Source organism: Solanum dulcamara, chromosome 4 (assembly GCF_947179165.1).
Source record: "Solanum dulcamara chromosome 4, daSolDulc1.2, whole genome shotgun sequence".
Classification (NCBI taxonomy): domain Eukaryota; kingdom Viridiplantae; phylum Streptophyta; class Magnoliopsida; order Solanales; family Solanaceae; genus Solanum; species Solanum dulcamara.
In genome coordinates, this window is record NC_077240.1 from 72,991,080 (window position 1) to 73,012,792 (window position 21,713).

A 21,713-nucleotide genomic window follows, 5' to 3' on the forward strand; every position below is an offset into this window, starting at 1 on the left:
CAGGGGTTTGTTCCCCACATCCAAGAGCCTCTCCTCACCAAGTATCAGACCAAATGGCCGGAGAAATAGTGAAGGAGCAAGTCGCCGGAGAAGCTGCCGGAGCTCCGTCAACTTTTTCAGTCGAAAACCAATGCCAACATGGGCGCTCCAATGCACTGATCAATCCTCACCAGGTAAGAACTCTCGAATCTTCACACACCAATTCGAATTTCCAAAAAGCTGCCACTGGTTCAAAAAATGAAGAACAATTGGAAAACCAAATTCGAGCTTCCGATTCAGGTAATTCAATCAGTTTTGGTTTATTTGAGATGCAAAATATGATTCCTCATCCCCCAAACACTATAGAAGAAATTCAATGCCCTTCGATTAGCACAAATATGCATAGGCAGCAGAGCTACCGTCCAAGTGGGCTCGCCGGAGCTCCGGCGACCCAATCAGTGCAAAACCAACGCCAAAATCTTCCCAAGAGTGTTGTGCAGACATCCAGTAAAGGTACATACTTCGAATCATCACCTACAAGTCAAAATTCAAAAAGTCGTCAAGACGTTCCTCAAGGTGATGTGCCCAGTTCTGCTGCAATTCAAGCTGAAATGAATACACTGTCTCTTAATCGATGTTTGCAACCTGAGCAAATCAATCAACCAAATGATGATATGCACCTAATGGATAATGCAAAGTTGATGAATCAATATTCCAAGATTGATAGAAATACTTCAGGAGCTCCACAACAATGTAACAGTATGAATCCGACAGAACCACAAGGTAAGTTTTCTGAACCCTTAAACCAATCTTCATTACCTCATACTAATTATGCTAACCTTGATGATCAAATACATGCTAAGACTACTGAATCACTTCTTGTTAATCCTAATGGTAAAAATGTTGAAACTGGTAATGTCCATGGCATGCTGAAATCCATTGGAACTCACTTGCAATCCAATGCAAATGAGAACCATGGTGCTGTGATAAAACCTTCAATGCAGGGGATGGAATGTCATCCTGGAAATGGTGCTGGCAATACCCTTAATGCAACTAAGCAAAAAGAACCTGTTGTAGCTAATGTTATGCAGAACAAAGGTACCAACATTCCCAAAACAAATACCAACCTGACAACAGCCCCTACAAGGAACTCTCTAAACCAGCAAAATTTCCCCAAAATATCTAGTAATTTTGATAGGACTAATCAAAATCACCAAGCTCCTAAGTTAGTGTACAACCAACCCCAACCAAAGGAACACAACCTAGCTGCCAACCATCAACAAACAGGTGGTCACACCAACCAAAATGCTCAGAAGCCTCAGTTCCCTAGCAGAAAAGAACAGGTACCTCAGCCTGCCCCTTATACTGTAACTCAAACCTTTGCTGCTAAATTGAGAATCAATCAAGCAAGAACTGAGACCCCTGTAGAATTATCTACACCTATATACACCACTAGACAAGGTCTTCCTGCAGTGCTATATGACAACAATGATTTTATGGTCAAATTAGCTGAAAAATGTAAATTTACTCTAGTGGGTAAATTCTCCAATACTATGCCTAAAATAGAGCTTATCAGGAAAAGCTTCATCCTCCAAACTCAACTTGTAGGAGGAGTTAAGATTGCCCACTTTAATGCTAGGCATGTGTACATAGACCTGGATAATGAAATGGACTACACCACAGTGTGGACCAAACAGAGAATGCTAATTGAGGGACAAAGTATGAGAATACAGACCTGGACACCAACATTCAGGCCTGAGGAAGAGACTCCTATTGTGCCAATTTGGGTGGCCCTTCCTGAACTCCCCTGGCATTGCTACACTAAGGAGTTTGTGACTACTTTGCTTGCTCCTGTTGGCAAAGTATTATTCATGGATGCAGCATCCATTCAGAAGACTAGAGGGAGCACTGCCAAGGTGAGAGTTCAGGTTGACCTCACTAAGGAGAGACCCTCTCATGTGTGGCTTGGCCATGATAAAAAGGATCCCAACATAGGAAGATGGCAAATTCTCCAATATGAGAATGTCCCAGAATACTGTATGTACTGTAAACACCAGGGACATATGCAGCATGCTTGTAATATTAAGAGGAGGGATGATGAACAACAAAGAAGAAAGGATGAAGAAGCTGCTAAAAAGAGCAAGACCAGGGAGAACAGAAATGGAAATGACCAAGAGGACCCACAAACTTCTGGTGTGCAGAAAAGGAACTATACCTCACCAACTGAAGTTCCAACCCAAACACAGACCATGAATGATAATACAAATGAGAATGAATGGCAAATTCAGAAGAAGAAACAACACAGGGGACAAAGCCATCATCAACAAAACAATGTGAATAGGCCTATTCCACCATAGAACTACAGCAACAAAGATCAATTACAGCAGAAAAACACAAGTGCAGGTAAGTCTCCTAATCCTATTTCCAATTCCAATATTTATGTTGATCTTGTTACACAAGATCACACCACTAACCAAGATGCAGGGGAACCAGTAAACACAAGGAATTCCAAGAAAAGGAGTTTACCAACATGGCAAGAAAAAACCAAAGAACAAAGACATGAGATTATCTCAGTGTCCCCACAGACCCCAATTCCTCATGTAGACTGCACAGGTACTACCTCACCAGGTGATAATTATGTAAACACACAAGCAAGAAGTGCAGGTATTGACTTGATACTCCCAATACCCCAGAATCCCCCAAAATATAATAATACTACTGCTGCTGACATAGTAGTTGCTGGAGGAATGGCTGGAGGAGTACAGGAGAACCTCACTAACTTGCAGGAAGGGGCAACCAAAGGGGGTGGGAGACTGTCTCATGTTTTGCATGAGAACCCAAGCACTGACCCTAGGTGTGACTATAGAGCTCCTACTACCCCAGTACAACAATCACAGCACAGCAGTCCTCCTCTCACAAACACTCAAACAGATGATCAGAATGCTAACAAGGATCACATTGGTACTGATGCAATCCAATTGCCAACACTCAAAGGCTCTATGGCCAAAGATATGGGGGCAGTAGCAAGTACAAGTATCACAGGTTTTGATGGAAAAAAGCATAACATGAGCAAGAAGAGCAGGGATGCAATTAAAAAAAGAACTGTTGAAAAAGACTCTTCTGTCAAGGAACAAATATCCCATTGTATCCTCACAACTACCCCCCATTCAGTAAGGCCTATTCCTGAGACAACTACTGAACATCTTCAGCCCAACTTCAACACTGAGGTTGATGAATATGCAGTGTGTGTATCTGAGAATGAAGAGGACAGTGACTATCAACCAATGACTGACTCTGACTCTGAGGATGCTGTGAGTGAACAATTCATTAAGGCTTTCAGCCCATCCAGGGACAAGGTGCATGAGGATGAGGTCCAACTGGTTGCTAAGTCCCAGGGATCATCTGATGCACATAGGGTCACTCCTTCTGAAGATGTGGAAGACCATGACCATGGGGAAGAGGCACAAAAAGAAGATCACCTGGAGGCATTCAGATCTACAATGACAGCTGTATTGCAGAAGGAAAGTCAGCAAGACAAGGAAAAGAAGGAGCCACCCTCTAAAAGTAAGCAGACAAAGAAGAAGACTAAACAAAGTATCATCAGCAGTTTTGCTAATGTTGTTGTCAACAGCAACATCAACACTAGGTCCAAAACTCAAAAACCCTGATGATTAGTACAATCTGCTGGAATGCAAGGAGTATTGATACTCAGGGGACCCTTGATAGGTTACAAAGGTTGAAAGACTTTCATAAGCTGTCTATCATAGCAGTGCTGGAACCTTTTTCCAACATATCTCAAATTCAGTTCCACAGAATTCAGTTAGGTATGGATAATGTTATGTCCAACTCCAATAGCAAAATCTGGTTATTCTGGAACAAAGACATTGCCTGCAATATTTTGGACCAGGATGAGCAGCAGATCACTTGTGAGATCAATCATGTGGCTTGTCCTAATAGCTACCTCATTACCTTTGTCTATGCAAAGTGCAAGGATTACATGAGAAGAGACTTATGGGACAAGATGTTGCAGTTCTCCAGTAAGGAGAAGCCTTGGTGCACTATTGGAGACTTCAATGTTATTACAGATGTTGAAGAAAAGATGGGGGGCCAGCCATATAATGTGAACAAGAGCTTTGAGTTTATTAGTGTGATAGAAGCATGTGGACTCACTGATCTGGGGTTCTGTGGGCAGAAGTTCACCTGGTGCAACAATAGGGACAAAGATGCTAGAATTTGGAAAAGACTTGACAGGGCCATGGTTAATGACTCTTGGTTAGAAGTCATGCCTGTAACAACTGTCAGTCATTTAGCCTCCACAGGATCTGACCATTGCCCTCTATTGATGGAAAGCAGGGCAAAACAAGGTAATGTTATCAAGTATTTCAAATTTCTAAACTGCTGGACAGACAATGACAATTTCCTTAGCACTGTAAAAGCATGTTGGGATAATCCTGTGGAAGGAAATCCAATGGGAACCTTCCAACAAAAGCTGAAAAGAGTTTCTAATACTCTTAGTAAGTGGTCAAGAAATGAGTTTGGGGACATCTTTGCTTCAGTAAAAGAATATGAAGAGCAGGTGAGACAAGCTGAAGAAAAAATAATTAGTGACAATACTGAAGAGAACAGGTCCAAGCTACATCAGATCAATGCTCAGTACATCAGATATCTGAAGATGGAGAAGGCTATCTTAAAGCAGAAAAGTCAATTTCATTGGTTCAAAGATGGAGATGCCAATGCCAGCTATTTTCATGCTATTATCAGAGGAAGAAGAAGAAGGTTATTCATCCATCAGATTAGTGATGAACAAGGCAATACTATTCAAGGTGAAGACAATATTGCAAGAGCTGCCACAGCACACTTTGAAAAAATATTTACTGGAGAAGAGAGACTGATCAGGGAAGATGTTCTTAAGTGCATTCCAAGGATGGTTACAGAGGAGCAGAATGAGAGCCTGCAAGCCTTACCTACTATGGATGAGCTGAAGAAAGTTGTATTTTCTATGAGCCCTACATCAGCTGCTGGACCAGATGGAATGAATGGGAAATTCTTTCATTCATGCTGGGATATCATCTGTGAAGACCTACTGAGATTAGTCCAGTATTTCTTCAATGGACATGGTATTCCCAAGTTTATTTCTCATGCATGCTTAGCTCTACTTCCTAAGAATGAGCATCCCAACAGCCTATCAGAATACAGGCCTATTTCTCTCAGCAACTTCACTAACAAGATCATTTCTAAGTTGATAAGCATCAGAATTGCTCCTATATTGCCTCAGCTAATCTCAGATAACCAATCTGGATTTGTTAAAGGTAGGAGTATTGCTGAGAACATAATGTTAGCTCAAGAAATCATCCACAATATTAAGAGACCAAAGGCTGGGGATAATGTGGTGATAAAGCTGGATATGGCCAAGGCCTATGATAGGGTCTCTTAGTCATTCATTTGTATGGTCATGAGGAAAATGGGGTTTGGAGAAGTGTTGATTGATATGGTTTGGAGGATTATGTCAAACAATTGGTACTCAGTCATCATTAATGGTGCAAGGCATGGCTTCTTCCACTCTACAAGAGGACTCAAGCAAGGAGACCCCCTATCCCCTACCTTATTCATCATTGGAGCTGAAGTTCTGTCTAGGCTTCTCAACAATCTTCATCACCATCATTTATACACAGGATTCCAGATGGAAAGAAGAGGTCCTCAAGTAAATCACTTGAGCTTTGCAGATGATGTGATCATTTTCACATCTACCAGCAATTTCTCACTTACACTGATTACCAAAACTCTTAAACTGTATGAAGCTATTTCAGGACAACTTATCAATAAAGATAAGAGTCAAACCATGATGCCACTGAATACTCCCTCTGGTGTGGTGGATAGGGTCAGCATGATCACAGGATACAAATGCACTCATGGCCCAATCACTTACCTAGGCTGCCCCCTATATATAGGAAGACAAAGGATCATATACTTCTCTAGTATGGTTTCTAAGGTTCTAAGCAGGATTAGGGGATGGCAAACTAAAATGTTAAGCTATGGAGGTAGAGTTACCTTGGTGAAAACAGTGCTGCAATCCATTCCTATACACCTGCTGTCAGCTATCAGTCCTACCAAGACCACCATGAATCAGATCAGAAGACTAATTGCTGATTTTTTTTGGGGATGGGATACTGAAAGAAGAAAATATCACTGGGCCTCTTGGGATACTCTCAGTTATCCTTATGAGGAGGGTGGTATAGGTGTTAAAAAATTAGAGGATGTGTGCTTATCCTTCCAATACAAACAATGGTGGACTTTCAGATCAAAGAAGACACTATGGGGGGAATTCCTTAAAGCAAAATACTGCCAAAGGGCTCATCCAGTCATTAAAAAGTGGAACACAGGACAGTCCCTAATGTGGAAGCATATGATGAGCAACAAAAAGGATATAGAACCTCATATACAGTGGTGGATTAAGTCTGGAACAAGCAGCTTTTGGTGGGATGATTGGCTAGGGGTAGGTCCCTTAGCTTACCACAATGAAAGTCTCCCCAGATTGAATAACTCTATTGTATCAGAATTCATGGAAAATAGAGGATGGAATGAAGAGAAAGTAAGAAAACATGCACCCCCTCAGCTGGTGCACAAGATTCTCAGCACTCCCATCAGCTACAATCCAAATATGCAGGATCAAGCTTACTGGAAGCCTAACTCTCATGGTAATTTCACTTGTTCATCAGCCTGGGAGTTGGTAAGGAAGAAAAAGACAAGATCAACCACTAACAGCAACATATGGCACAGTAGTATTCCTTTCAAGGCCTCTTTTCTGCTTTGGAGAGCTTTCAGACTTAAACTCCCCACAAATGACAGAATAGTAACATTTGGACATGCTCCTGCAGCATGCTCCTGTTGTTATAGAGCAGGTCTTGATGATATAGAGCATATCTTTGTATCAGGTTACTTTGCACAACACATATGGAAGCACTTCTCAGGGTACTGGGGTCTGCAACACAGCAACATTCCTCTAAAAAACCTATTGATGAGGTGGTGGCTAGTCAAAACTAACAATGAGCTACATAAGTTAGTAATGCAGGCTACCCCCATTTTTGTGTGTTGAAATCTATGGAAGAATAGATGTGCATGCAAGTATGGGGGCAAGAAGTCTAATGCAACTAGAGTAATATTCTCAATATCCAAAGATCTATATATGCTTATCTCCACTGTGTATCCATATATTGAGTTGCCAAGTAATTGGGCAGAGTTGGTTACCATGGTTGAAAAAAGCCAACATGAATTGAGAATAACCAAAGTATGCTGGACTAAACCACAACCTACAATGATCAAGCTAAACACAGATGGGAGTGCCCTTAACAATCCAGGGAAGATAGGGGCAGGGGGCATTCTAAGGGACCATAATGGAGTATTAATATATGCTTTTGCATCTCCACTAGGTTGTGGTTCTAATAACCAAGCTGAAGTGCAGGCAGCAATTATTGGTATTCAGTGGTGCCTACAACATGGATACAGCAGGGTAGCCCTTAAAGTGGATTCTGAACTTCTAATCAAGTGGCTCAAACAAGAGGCTAAACCTCCATGGAACATTGTTGCTTATACTAATGAATTGCAGGTATTGGTTAGCAAACTAGAGAATTTCCAGTTCAGTCATATCTTTAGGGAAGCTAATTATACTGCAGATTCACTCTCAAAGGAAAGCCACATGAAAAGCTATACACAACACTACTACAGCTTTCAGCAGCTTCCAAGAGAGACCAAGGGACATTACAAAATGGACAAAGCTGGCATGGCTAGCTTCAGGAGAACCAAGATGAAGAAGATCAATCAACCACATTGAAGGAAATTCTTCATACAATGAATTATTAACTGATTTTAATAATGATAATCAGGTCCATTGAAAAAGGGAGAGTCTCCCTAATTTACTGCTCTAATAGGATAATCTCCTTACCAATAGATTTAGGATTTAGCAAGATGGTACAGGCCAGCAGGTGCAGGGTGTGGAGTAGCATGTGGACTTGTCCAATGCCCCCCAAACTTTGCAGGATGTTAGAATATATTATTGTGACAAGTTCCAACAAGTTTCAGCCCAAACGGATAATTGGAGGCGTTAGGCGAGCGACATGGAAACATTCAGTTGCCTTAAGCCTAAAGAGAGGGTCTTTAGTAATTTGGACCCTCCAACTTGGGAAAAAAGTCTTCAAACTTTGCAGGACTGAAGGAGAGGATATATATGCTAACTCCATAAAGTTTCAACTCAAATGGATAATTGGAGACGTTAGTCGAGCGACTTGGAAAATGATAACACTCTCCAAAGCTCTTACTGAGGTCCCTTCTTTATTGCTAGTCTGTGTACATTATTTTTTGCTTGGGCTTGTTTGTTGTATTATTGCAGGTGTCTGGAGTAATATATTAGCATTCTTCAACAACAAATACATAGACAAGAGCACAAAAACAACTTCCAAACACCCTGCAACCTCTAAGCTTCAGCAGGGCAGCAGGTGCAGGGTGTGGAGTAGCATGTGGACTTGTCCAATGCCCCCCAAACTTTGCAGGATGTTAGAATATATTATTTTGACAAGCCCTAAGAAGTTTCAGCCCAAACGGATAATTGGAGGCGTTAGGCGAGCGACATGGAAACATTCAGCTGCCTTAAGCCTAAAGAGAGGGTCTTTAGTAATTTGGGCCCTCCAACTTGGGAAACAAGTCTTCAAACTTTGTAGGAATAAAGGAGAGGATATACATGCTAACTCCATAAAGTTTCAACTCAAATGGATAATTGGAGACGTTAGTCGAGCGGCTTGGAAAATGATAACACTATCCAAAGCTCTTACTGAGGTCCCCTCTTTATTGCTAGTCTGTGTATATTATGTTTTGTTTGGGCTTGTTTGTTGTATTATTGCAGGTGTATGGAGTAATATATTAGCATTCTTCAACAACAAATACATAGACAAGAGCACAACAACATCTTCCAAACACCCTGCAACCTCTAAGCCTCAGCAGGGCAGCAGGTGCAGGGTAGGGAGTAACTTGTGGACTTGCCCAAAGTCTCCCAAACTTTGCAGGATGGTAGCATATATGTTTTTGATAAGGCCCAAGAAATTTCAGCCCAAACGGATAATTTTAGACGTTAGGCGAGCGAGCTTGAAACAATCAGCTGTCTTAACCTTAAAAAGGAAGAATTTTACTAAATGGAAGCTCCAACTTGGGAAACAAGCCTTCAAACTTTGCATGGCTAAAGTAATGAATATATATGCAAACCTCATGAAGTTTCAGCTCAAACGGATAAGTGAAGACGTTAGTCGAGCGACATGGAAAATGCTAACAGGCTCCAAAATCCTATTTGAGATCCATTCCTCTCTACTAACCTGTATAGGTCTTTGCTTGTGTCTGGTTATTTGCTGTGTATTTGCAGGTTGTTGGAGACTTACACCAACATGCTTTAACATCAAATACATAGAGGACAACACCTGCATCAACTCAACACCTGCAGCAGCCCAACACCTACAACACCTGCAGCAGTTCAACACCTGTTTGCTTTGTTGCTTGTCTTTGGTTGACTTTCTTTGCTTAGAATCTCTTTGGCACTACTATGAGGACTGCAGTAACCTGGGGCTTATATGGAGTAGCACACTCAGCTTGCCAAACATATTCTCTATTATCAACACACCCCAGCACCAACCTGCAGCAGACAAGGAACAAATCCACTCCATCTATGCCTTCTCTAATAACTCAACACTTGCAGCAGCTCCTTTCTTGCTGGTTCTTGTTTGTTGTGTAGATGCAGATGTCAGGATGGACTCATCAACATGTGTTCCCAACACCTACATAGATCACACCACAGATACAACCACCAAAACAAATACCTTCACTAAGAGGCCTACACAAGGACTGTGCAGAGCAGCAACTTCCTTCTGGATTTTGTGGTTGTTTGGTTGTTTGTATTTGGCTGTTTATTTTTGCCTAGGGACATCAAAAACTGGCCCTCTTTGGAACTGCTATGAGGGATGCAATGTCCTGGGGCCTCTATGGAGCAGCCCCCCAACCACATTCTTTAACTTCAACACACCACAGCAACAATTCAACCAACTTGCAACACACAAGGAACATGGGTGCAGCAGCCTGCAGCTCTCTTTGGTGGTAAGGATTGTTGGTTGTGTTTGTCTATGCAGGTACCCCAACTACAGCCCCCTCCTGGAGAATGCATTGATCTCCATGATCAGTCATTCTCAGCTTCACCAAAGCAGCTGGCAGACTCCCCATGCTAAAAAGACTGCAGTATCTTGGGGCTGCTTTGGAGCAACACACTCAGCTTGCCAAACACATTCTCAACTACTAACACATTCCAGCAACAACTCCATCAACCTGCAACAGACAAGAAACATATACAAGTTTGTTGTTTTTGTTTTTCTGTGCAGGTACTCCAAGAGGCCTAACCACCTCAAAACAAAGACCAACAAGCAACCTAGGGAACCTGCAGCCACCTGCAGATTGGCAGCCTTGGGTTTGGTGTTTTTGTTTTTGTTTGTCTGTGCAGGTGCAGATCCTCATAATTGTAAACAATTGGATACTAAAGCATGGATCATCTCTCCATGCATACCAGATGCATTCCATCAACATCTGCAACAGCTCCACCAACTTGCAGCAGCCAAGGAACAAATACAAGCTAATGCTACAGCAGCTTGCACACCTATTTGGTTGTATGTATTGTTGGTCTTGTTTGGCTGTGCAGGTACAAGAATGAACCACTTCAAAGCAAGGACCAACAAGCAGACTAACTACAATGGCAGCAACAAGGAGTTTGTACAACAGAACTCTTGGAATCGTTCTTATAATTGTGAGTTTGCTTGTTTGTTTTCTTCTTTGTTTATGCAGGTTGTTGGAGATACAGCCCAGAAGGAACTCCAACACCCTCATAGACAACATCCAAGAACCAACAACAATATCATGAGCAGCTGTAAAAGGTTACACCTCCATCAACTCCAGATACATACTGTGGGAACACAGCACCAAACAACTACTCAGCCACACACCAAACAACAACTCAATCACAGAGCTGAAGCTGAAAGTGCGGAATTGAAAGATGAAGTTCAACAGCATCAGCAACAACAGATGCCAAAACCAACACACCCATGTACACCAACCTCCAGACTTGGTTGCTTGTGTATGTTTCTGGTTTTGTCTATCTGTGCAGGTGTAGGTCTGCAGCAACCATACATTTGGACCACCATGCAGGTGTTCGAATGCAGCTACACTTTCTTCCACAACAAATCAAAGGCTGTTGGCTACTATAACTCCATATACTTCCTATCCTTTCAGCCCCCATAGCTGGTAATCATGTTACTGATACAAAGGCATATTTCACCGGGATTTACTTGGTACGACAAGACTAAAAAGAGCAAAGATGAAAAGAATTTCCCATCCCATGCGAGATAGAAGTTTCGTATACTTGTTCTTCTTCAATATAGCTATGTCTGGTACGTAGCATAGTTGGAATAGGACTAGTGTAGGTTACTTTTCTTTTTTCTCATGGAAGGGGAGAGTCTCCCTCATTTATGCTTTCATAGTTGAATTGTACCGGGAGGAGTCCTCTCACAGGTTTACTGCTTTCTAGTTATAGTTAGTCTCTTTTTTTTGTATCGGGGATGAGTTAGCCGACCTTAATTGGTTAGTCGACTTATGAACCACCATAGGATCGGAGGTAAGGTTTATGTCCCCCTCCTTGTATTTTTATTTGATTATTTATGTTAAGGCTTGGGGGTGTTGCTTAACCCCTGACTGTGCACGAGAGGTGGGAGCCTCGTGTAGGGTCTGTTCCCATAAAAAAAAAAAAAAAAAAATATAATGAAAAGTCATCATCTGCAATCTAGAACCACTACATTTCTAATAAAATCCAATTTCAGCCACAAAAAAATCGAATGTGCAATTCATTCACCATCTCATTTGCTCAAAAAAATGCAAATATGTAAATAATGCTTAATATCGTTTCATCTAATTTTGTTAAATTTATAATATAAATATAACTATAAATGCATGAATATATCAAAATTGCTACTCCAAACACCAACAATATTTTAAAATTTATTAAAAAGCTCCATTGATAGTCATTAAAAAGTTTTGAATTCAACTATCGACTTTGTGAAATTGTTATTTATTTGAATTGAATATTATTACAAACAATTGAAAATATTCATTGAAGTTTATATCTCAATTTTGAAAAAGTTTGGAGAAGACTAGAATTGACTTTGATTGAAATTTCAGATTGAAAATTGAAAAGGAAGACATAAATAAATTATATACAATGACATACAAAATACATACAACAATATAATTGTATGCAGGTTGTATAAAATTTGTAAGTCATGTTTTGACCGAATATGTATACAACAAAAAAAATCATATGCAAATTATATATTTTGACCGGATCCTATACAACAAAAAGTTGCATGCAAATTGTATATTTTGATCGAGTTTATATATGTTTATTAAAAAAAAACTCGTCATTTTTTGAAAATCCAAAAATCAAGCTGAAACAGGTAAATATTATCCTTTTTTATACCTATAGTAAAAATAAAGTCCCTATTATTATGTACATCATATATTTTCGCTGTATACAATAATGTGTATACAACAGTAAAAATAGTTCACTCACATACAACATGTGTAATTGTATATACCTATAAGGCATACAATGTACGTATCTACCTTCTTGGAATTTTGTAAATATTTTTCTTAAATAGGTATGAAATATATTTTTTGTAAATGGACATTCTTGGTAAAAAGGGCATTCCGGGTAATTTACTTTTTGTTATCTTTTTATGTTTTTTTTAGCCTTTAGGACCTTATATTCCTTAATAATCAAGGCATGTTTTAGTCAAAAAGATGTTCACATCTACATGAAAGCAGGATGAAGACCATTAGGATAAGAGAAAATCTTGGTAGCAAGCGTTTCTTCTTTAACGAGTCTTATTGCACAAATCCAAATTGACTGAAATTTCAAAGTAAGTACCGGTCATCAAGTGGAAAACCAAGAAACAATGCGGGTTTTAACATTTATGCAATTCATTCAAAGCAAGGAAGTGATAAAAAATTCAATCTTAATGATAAAGAATTTACAATCAAACATGTCTCCAAAGAACAAACAAATAGGAAACTCTAGCTACAAAAATCAATTCAAGAAATAATGCCCCCCCCCCCCCCCCCCATGGGAAGGGAGGAAAAAGTTTAAAGAATGATATACATGCCAAACTAACAATACTCCCATCACAAACCAATATTTTATACATATATATATATATAAGCTTTATAAGTATGAGGACTGAATAGGTTGTCCCACATGCCTTGTGGTAGTAGCACCTCCCACCGAGATGGCCTCGTGGTCAACTTCTATTCTGCTTGTTGGAGGGCTTGTCGTGATCTCAATATCGAAATACTAGAAATATGTAGGCACCATTTGATGTATAGTGCAATCTAAGTTGCTCTACATTGACATCCTTGCATTTGCAAAATCTCCTGCTACTGATACACGAAGACGACAAGTTTAGAGATATGTTACAAATATCAAAGGTAATATAAGCAAACTTTATGCTAAAACTATCTAGATTGATGAACACAACATGAAGTAAATGCATCACAAAGATGACAACAGATATCAGAGGGAATGAAATGTTGATCCTACACTACTAAATAAGCTTCAATAATTTCTGAATTCAACAGCACTCCAATAACATGCACAGTGGAAAGTAAGTATAAAGAGACTGCTCTTAAGAGAGCATGTAGAAGGAAGAAGACTCATTAAGTACGAAATCAGATGGAAAGAATGTCATTGTTAAGTGACGGAACAAAACGTCTATCATAAAACTTGATCTTGATGCTACCAATGGACAAGATATTGTTGCATAATAGCCTAAACTTAGAAATAAGCTTAACTAGGATCTTTTTGACTATTGTGACAACATAAGGCACATTGACATGCTGCATACTTTAACTATCTAAAAGTTTAAGCTGATAGAAAGTACACTTTTATTTACTTAATTATGTCTCCAAACATGAGATATATACCTAAACAGTAGGACATCATTTACCTACTATTCCTTCCCTCGGGTTAATTCAAAGCTAGGGAACTCAATAACAACAGAAAATCTCCAACTCCAAAGAAATTGAGCAAGCAGCTCGAATGTCTTACATATAGTTTATTCAGCAAGCAAAATGGTAATAGCATCTGCCAAGATGCAGATTCAATGATAATACTCTTCATTCAAGAATCTAAGTTATGTTGCTTGGACTCTTCAAAAATGTCAAAGGGTGCATGACGGATTCTCCAATTATATATTTTTGGAGAATCTGACACGGGGTGGGGCATCGAAAGTGAAGAGTCCGTGCAACATAGAATATAGGTCCCCCTAAAACTTAGCATTTTCCGACATGAAGGACACCAGACAAGGATCTTAAATTTGCTAAAGATGTGTGACAACTTTTACAAAACAGAACCAATTCAAGACAAGTAAAAAGTCTCACCTTTAGATGATGCCAGATGGCACAACAACGACATCCATATTTGCATTGTTGGGAGGAAGCTGCAAACGAAGAGGGTAAAGTTTCCCATTCAAAGAACTCTTTGTACAAACAGTAATGTCCTCAAGCCCGGTTTCTTCTTCCAATGTCTTCGCCAGCTCCTCAACACTATTTCCCTTAAAAGGAATGCAAATCCCTTCCACTCCCTCATCGATTTCTCCATATTCATTAGCAATGTGATAATAAATCAGCCTCCCATCTCCAAACTTCATTAATGAACTAGCCATAAAGTCAGCCGACTGCAAAAAAGCAAAGGAGGTTTCAATACCATAACAAAATAGAGAACTCCAAACTCTCCTAATGATAAATTACTAAATATTGGAAGGAAATAATATGCAAATGAAACAAAATGGATATTGAATGTCACTACGAGGAAACAATGGAGACACTAGCAAAGTTGAGCGATATTTTGGTTACAAAAGCTATGTTTAGGGACTTTTTGTGGATGCTTAAGCAAAAATAATTGAGTTATTTTCATTACGAAAAATAGTTTAGTCGCCTTGGTGTTATAAAATAAAAAGTAACTGACCATCCACAAAATTACCTCACACTTTTCACTTATCAAAAGACAATTCGACTTAGTTTTCAGAGCTAAATTGGACTAAATCAATTCATTTTCTGAAAAATTGATATTCAGATTTATAGGAAAAATTCTCTAAGTTGTAAGTCCCCTCTAATCAAAATGTTTGACGAAAACACCAACAATTGGAACTCCGTACTATGTCAGGTTTAAGACCACAAGATTCAAAACTCTTTCATTTCTATCTTAATCTTTGTGCTAGATTCAAGCTATGTCACATAAATTGGACAAAATCAACTCATTTTCAGAAAAGTCTGACATTCAGATTTACCAAGAAAATTCATCTAAGCTGTAAGTTTCCTCTTATCAATATGTTGACAAAAACACCAAAGTTGGAACTCTACGCTACGTCATGTTTAAGACCACAAAAATCAAAAAGTCTTTCATTTCTATCTTAATCTTTGTGCCACATTCAAACTACGTCACATAAATTGGAACACAAAGAATAACAAACCATAATCAGCATAACATTAAAGAATTCAAACTCTAACAACAATAACAAAAACAACAAACACAGTTAAATCCCATAAAGTAGGGTTTGCGAAGGGTGGAGTGTACGCAGGCCTTACCACTACTACCTCTTCGAGGTAGAGAGACTATTTCCAAAAGACTTTCGGCTCAAGCAAATCAAAGCAGTAATTAAAATGAAAACATGACCGCTAATAGCAAAACAGTGAATTTCAAACTCTTAACAAAATTGGAAATAACAATAATACATACCTCTTGTCTAGAAAAGCTGGCTGCTGATGCAGAATTAACAGTAGATGAGGGTGAAACAGATTCAGAAGCCAAATCAGAATCTTGATGATTATGATAAACCAAAGGTGGAGGTTCTTTAGGAACTGGTGAATGAACCAAGATTTCAACAACATCAACATCCCATAAAATCCAATCTTGAGTTGTAGTCCTATGTGGGATATTGTGTGTCACTGAATTTCTCCATGGTGGGATACTATCATTAGCCCTCAAGAACTGACCTTTTCTTGTCCTAAGCTTCACTTGGTTCCCTTCTCTAATGGGTTCCCATTCAACAGAAGAATCAAGCCTTTGTGGCAGAGTTTGCAGAACTTTCCTCCCTGTCATACCTGTGGGGATCGAAATTACAGGACGTCATGCAAAAGCTAACAATTATTAAACTTAGATGACCATAAGTTGGAGAAAACAACCTCCCTTGTAATCAAAACTCTTATTAGGTGGCGTTTGACCATGAATTTTTCGTACTTTTTCTGTAGTTAAACTCAGTTCGTCATAAATTACTGGAAAAGTTCAAAATTTGAAAAAACATCCAGAAACTATTATCGCTCCAAATTACTCACAGAGAATCAAAATCAACTCCAATTTGTATTCATGGCCAAATACAGCTACAATTTTCAAATATCATTGTTCACTCAAACAAAAACTACGTTTTTCAAATTTCACAATAAAACATGGTCAAACGCCCAATAAATTACTCACAAAAATTCAAAAACAACTCCAATTTGTATCCATAATCAAACACAACCAATTTTCAAATATCATTTTTCACCAAAAAAACAAAAACTATTTCTTTCCAAGTACTCACAAGTTTCATAGTCAAACACCCCCTAATAACTATGATGTTTTTTTTCTTGTATAAAAGAAAGATCCGTTTTCTGAAAAAGGATTAGTCCCTCCGTTTCAATTTGTTTAAGCTACTTTTCTTTTTCGTCCGTTTTTAAAAAAAATGACTTTTCACCTAACAGGTCTAAAACAACAAGAGTAAACAACATTTAGGTATATTTAACCTATCTTTCATAAATTCCGTGGCAAGTTAAAATAGGTCAAACAAATTAAGAAAAAATCAGGGCAAAACCTTAAGAATACCTAATAAAAATCTTTGATTTGAAGCAGTGAGGTACTTGTTATAGCAACTTTTGAGTCTAATGGTGTTGAAATTTTGAGCATTATTGATGAATTCTACAGTCCAAGTTGCATTCTTTGAAGCCCCATCACGATCTTGAATCACTGTTTCTTCATCTTCCTCTGCTGTTAAGTATTTTTCATGGTAACTTCTTAGCCTTACTGCTTTTGCCTTGTAAAAAAGATCCATTTTTTCTGCTTTCTTGATCAAAACACTTAAAAATTGAAATATATTATTGTTTGATTGATTGTGTTTTAGAGGATTTTATAAGAGAGTTGAAAGAGAGAAAAAGAAATGAAAATTGCGCTGATGTTAATATTTTGTTTTAGAGTAAGTAGTATTTATAGAACAAGTGGAAAATGAATTGTTGAAAATGTTTGATTTATGCCAAATTGTTATTTTTTCCATTCGACTCACTTTTATTTTTTAATCAATTTCCAAAAAAAATGATGTATTTTTATATTTAATAATAATTTAATTTTAAAAATATTTATTTTACTTTAGGTGAAATAATTTATAGTTATCTAAATATTTATAACTTATTTTAAATCACAAATTTTATTTAAATTTTTCTTTCTTTCTTTCTTATATTTTATATAAATTGAGACAGAAAAAGTAAGACGAGAATAGTGGAATATTTTTTTTTTTAACTATAAACATCAAGAAAATCCTATTAAATTCGTTGTATTAGACATTAAAAATAACATAAACGACAATATCATACTTCATACCTATAAATGTAATTTTCTGCTAATTTACTCCTTTTATCATCATAGGTCTGTCAAATTAGACCTATAGAGTTTGGCAAATAATCTACCTATAAAGTGTTGTTAATTTTTTTTATAAACTTAAAGGATTATTTTAAACCTAACTCAAACTTAAAGGACTATTTTCGTCATTTTGATTGATTGGTGTTTGAATAATTCAAGGGAATTGAAAATTGACAATTTGGCAGAATCAACGTTTGATTGTGGTGTAGTAATAAAACTATTTCACTCATAATCAGATGTTCAAGGCTCAGGTCCTAGATATAGAGAAAAATTTATAGCGAGCGTCACTTTCAAATAAACTTTGCAGTGCACAATCTAAATTTAGCTGAGACTTTAATGCAGATTTCGGACACGGATGAAAAAGTTTAGACAATTTGGCAGACGGCGCCAGCCATTTAGATTGTAAGTTAAGCATATGCGACACGGATCATTTAATACACTGTTTAACGTAGTCATGGAAATAATAATTAAATAAAGTCAATTTTTTGGCTGTCAGTTTTCTTATGACTGGTAAAAATGGACCCCATTAAGCTACTGAAAATAATTGGAAGTTCATTAAATTTAATTATTTTATACTACATAGGAATCCTAGCTAAAATATTATAAATTTTAGCTAGTATATTAATTAAAATTAATTATATATCGGTGATGCCCACAAATTATTACGGCTTTGATAGCTGGCTAAAAATGTTAAAGATACCCAAATTGAAAATCTCAAAAATCAAAATATATTTATTATTGTTATACTATTTTTATTAATAAAGAATTATATAAAATATTAATAGTTTTTATTTGACTTCTTTTTTGATTTTACTGAGCCGAGAGTCTTTCGAAAACAGCCGTATCTTGATAGGAGTCAGATCTGCGTACATTTTACCCTCCCTAGGCTCCACATTATGGAATTTCACTGGATCATTGTTGTATAAAATATTAATAGTTAAATTTAGATTTTAAAATATAATTAATAAATTAATGCAATAAACTAAAACTTTGATGAATATTTTTTTAAGTAAATGTGAAATCAATATAATATAAAAAAATAATTTAAGATAATTATTTTTAGAAATAGCGATAAATAATTTGAAGCGTAGAGTAATAAAGAATGTGAAGGATAAGATCCTAGCAGCCCTAATCAAATAGCTGATTCAAAGTCAAAGTCAAAAGGTTTGACTCATGAAAATGGTCAGAAATATGTACATATTGTGGTCTACCATAGACCTATTATTTACACGTAAAAAAAACAATTTTATATTAATTAAAAAACAAGCCTCATATTTCTCGTAGATTTCCTATTTTATTTTTTTAATAAAAAGGTGAGGTAACTAGAAAGATCACTCTTGTTATAATTAATTACTTAATTATAATAAGTTAATAAACCTATGTTGACTATAAAAGATTTTTGCACTAGTAATTTATATAATTTAATTGTTCCCACAAGTATATAAAATTTAAATATAATCCCTCACTTTTTATTAAGAAGCGCCCTTAAGAATTATCATCGTTCACTTCAATTTACTCCTAGCTATGTTGCTAGTTATTAATATCATGTTAGACACTATATTGTTATATACTATTTAAGGAGTGTGTGTAGGAATTAATCAATAAGAGTTTGTCACTTTTAATTAAAAATTTTGAATTTTGGTATATTAGGAATGATAACTTGTTTTTCGTTATTGGTCTTATATTAGCGTAAATTTAAATTAATCTGGCTAACAACTTTTGAATATATTCCACTTCAATTGTGTTGTATAAACAAAAAACCAACTAATATATATATATATATACGCGTGTGAATCAGAGTTTACCTTTTCAAGTACAACCAAACCAATAAAAATGAAAAGTACAATTTTAATTAATAACTTGCATATTGTATAAAACTTTTTCCTATCAAGTAATCAAAATGACAAGTGATTATGGTTATGAAAACCAAATAAAATGGGAAGCCATTAGTTATTAGCATAATCACTCTTTATGAAATATGAATCTTCATACAAGACTATGAAATCAGAAAATCAGATTATCTATTAGAATTCTTAATCCAATAATCTTTTCACTGATTGTATAAAAAAAAGACAAGATTATGAAATCAGTAATCTATTTAATGTTAGAAAAAAAGGAGGAAGAGGAGAGTAACTTCAATAAACAAGAAAAAAAACGTCATCAAAACAACTTATGGAACAAACAGATCAGCAACTCAATGGGAAGAGGAACCAGCCTGTAAGTTTGCAGCTGCTATGAAATTTTATCTTTAGCAAAGAAAAAATGGCCTGCTTCGATTTTAGGACAGAGCTGCGATGGAAATAGAGTGGCAACGTTGAGATTAAGGCAGAGAGTTTCTACTGGAGATACTGCTGAGCTAGGCGATGTCGATGTAGAAGAGAAACTAGGGCAATATTGCGACCAGCTAAGCACGCTCTGTTTTGAGAAGACCAGCCTTTTTTTACTTTAATTTTCACTTTCAATATAAAAGTTTGGCGCCTAAATTTTTGTTAAAATAATTTTTTAACATTTGGTGAAAATATTTCCTGCTCAAAGATCTTATATTACAATTTGGGACTAGTTAGTAAGTATTTTTGTGACCAGATTTAATACCTTCGTAATAGAATATACAAATGAGGACCACAATATAATCTTGTCCCAATAAATATATTTTTAGAGACAAGATTATTAGCCCGTCCCTAAATATTGGTCATAACTAAGATTTTTTCTTGTAGTGTTTGGAAGAGAGATCAAATGGATAAATATGTAGCTAATTATAAGGGGAAAGATGATATTTGTTTGATAGTTTATTGTATTATTGGTAAAGTGATTAAGATGGATGGATAGAAGAAGACCATATATGTTGTTGAAATTTTGAAAATAATGTGTTTAAAATTACAACTTGTGGGGGCATGATGTTTTATTATATATATTATAGTACTATTAATTTGGTTTGGTGTTTGTTACTCCATCCGTTCAACGGTTTATCTGGTACTATTTCTTTATTAGATAGTTCAAAAGAGAATAATCCATTTTTATAGTCAGAAACAATTAATAGTAAGCTTTTTATGTACCTTTAATGAGAATAATGCTATGAATAATCTAACATCAACATAGCTCTAGCTTCTTAACAATATAAACAAATAGAATTTCGCTTGTGTTTCTATTTTTTAGACACATTGAACGATTTCATAGCTTCAAAAGTATTATAATATGTTTAAAATTACAAATTACAAATTTTTCTTTTTATTTAATTCTATATCGAATCAAACTATATCATATAAATTAAAACAAATCAAACTATTTGATATGCAAATCATAGGTTATTTGTGTGGGCTCCAAAAGGGTAGAAATAGTGTAGTTTTGAATATATAGAATAAGAAGCAACGGTTCTACTTTGTATTTTTATTAATCATTGAAAAGAATTGTTGAATTGGTTAATGATGAAATTTCAAGGGGGCCATATATAGTTGTCAAGATCACGTGGAGTGCTTTTTCTATCGTAATTTATATGACATTGACCCCTTTTCTTCTTAATATTAGATGGATAATGCTTGTGCACGCATGGGCACACTATGTATTGTTATATGTATTGTTAACCTACTACTTCAAGGAGTAGTGAATATATGAAGAGAGATTTAATTGAGACGAAATGCAGACCTAATAACGTTGTTGTTATTTAATTGCAAGTCATCAATAATGAGCTTAGCTTAAAATGTATTTTGTTCATGTTTAATTGATCATTATTTTAAAAATAGATTTTAATTTATATTTGTTACTTTTTACATATCAAAAAAAGATTTAAATCTTTTTTGTTTTGCTCTTAACATTAACTACTTAAATTATTTTCTAAAATCTAATACTAAACATTATTAATTGGGAATAAAGTGATAAAATAATCATGTCAATCATTATTTTTTTAATAGGCGTGTCAAGTCTAAATGTGAATACAAAAGTTTCACCG

General features: G+C 36.4%; 1 protein-coding gene across 1 annotated transcript; it reads right to left on the reverse strand.

Moving 5' to 3' along the window:
• Nucleotides 1–13,045: 13,045 nt before the first annotated feature.
• On the reverse strand, nucleotides 13,046–17,318 carry LOC129887573 (uncharacterized). The gene is made up of 4 exons (XM_055962728.1): nucleotides 16,964–17,318; nucleotides 15,842–16,206; nucleotides 14,485–14,780; nucleotides 13,046–13,485 (listed from the first exon to the last, which is right to left on the reverse strand). The coding sequence occupies exons 1-3, from the start codon at nucleotides 17,187–17,189 to the stop codon at nucleotides 14,487–14,489; spliced, it is 885 nt and encodes a 294-aa protein (XP_055818703.1). The 5' UTR covers nucleotides 17,190–17,318; the 3' UTR covers nucleotides 13,046–13,485; nucleotides 14,485–14,486.
• Between the last annotated feature and the right edge of the window lie 4,395 nt (nucleotides 17,319–21,713).

What these genes read in the sequence shown, in the direction of transcription:
- LOC129887573 (XM_055962728.1), bottom strand. Translation starts at nt 17,189, where the DNA reads ATGGATCTTTTTTACAAGGCAAAAGCAGTAAGGCTAAGAAGTTACCAT. An exon ending in AAATCAAAGATTTTTATTAG is followed by an intron (nt 16,207 to 16,963) that starts GTATTCTTAAGG and finishes CGATCCCCACAG; the next exon opens with GTATGACAGGGAGGAAAGTT. An exon ending in CCAGCTTTTCTAGACAAGAG is followed by an intron (nt 14,781 to 15,841) that starts GTATGTATTATT and finishes GCTTTTTTGCAG; the next exon opens with TCGGCTGACTTTATGGCTAG.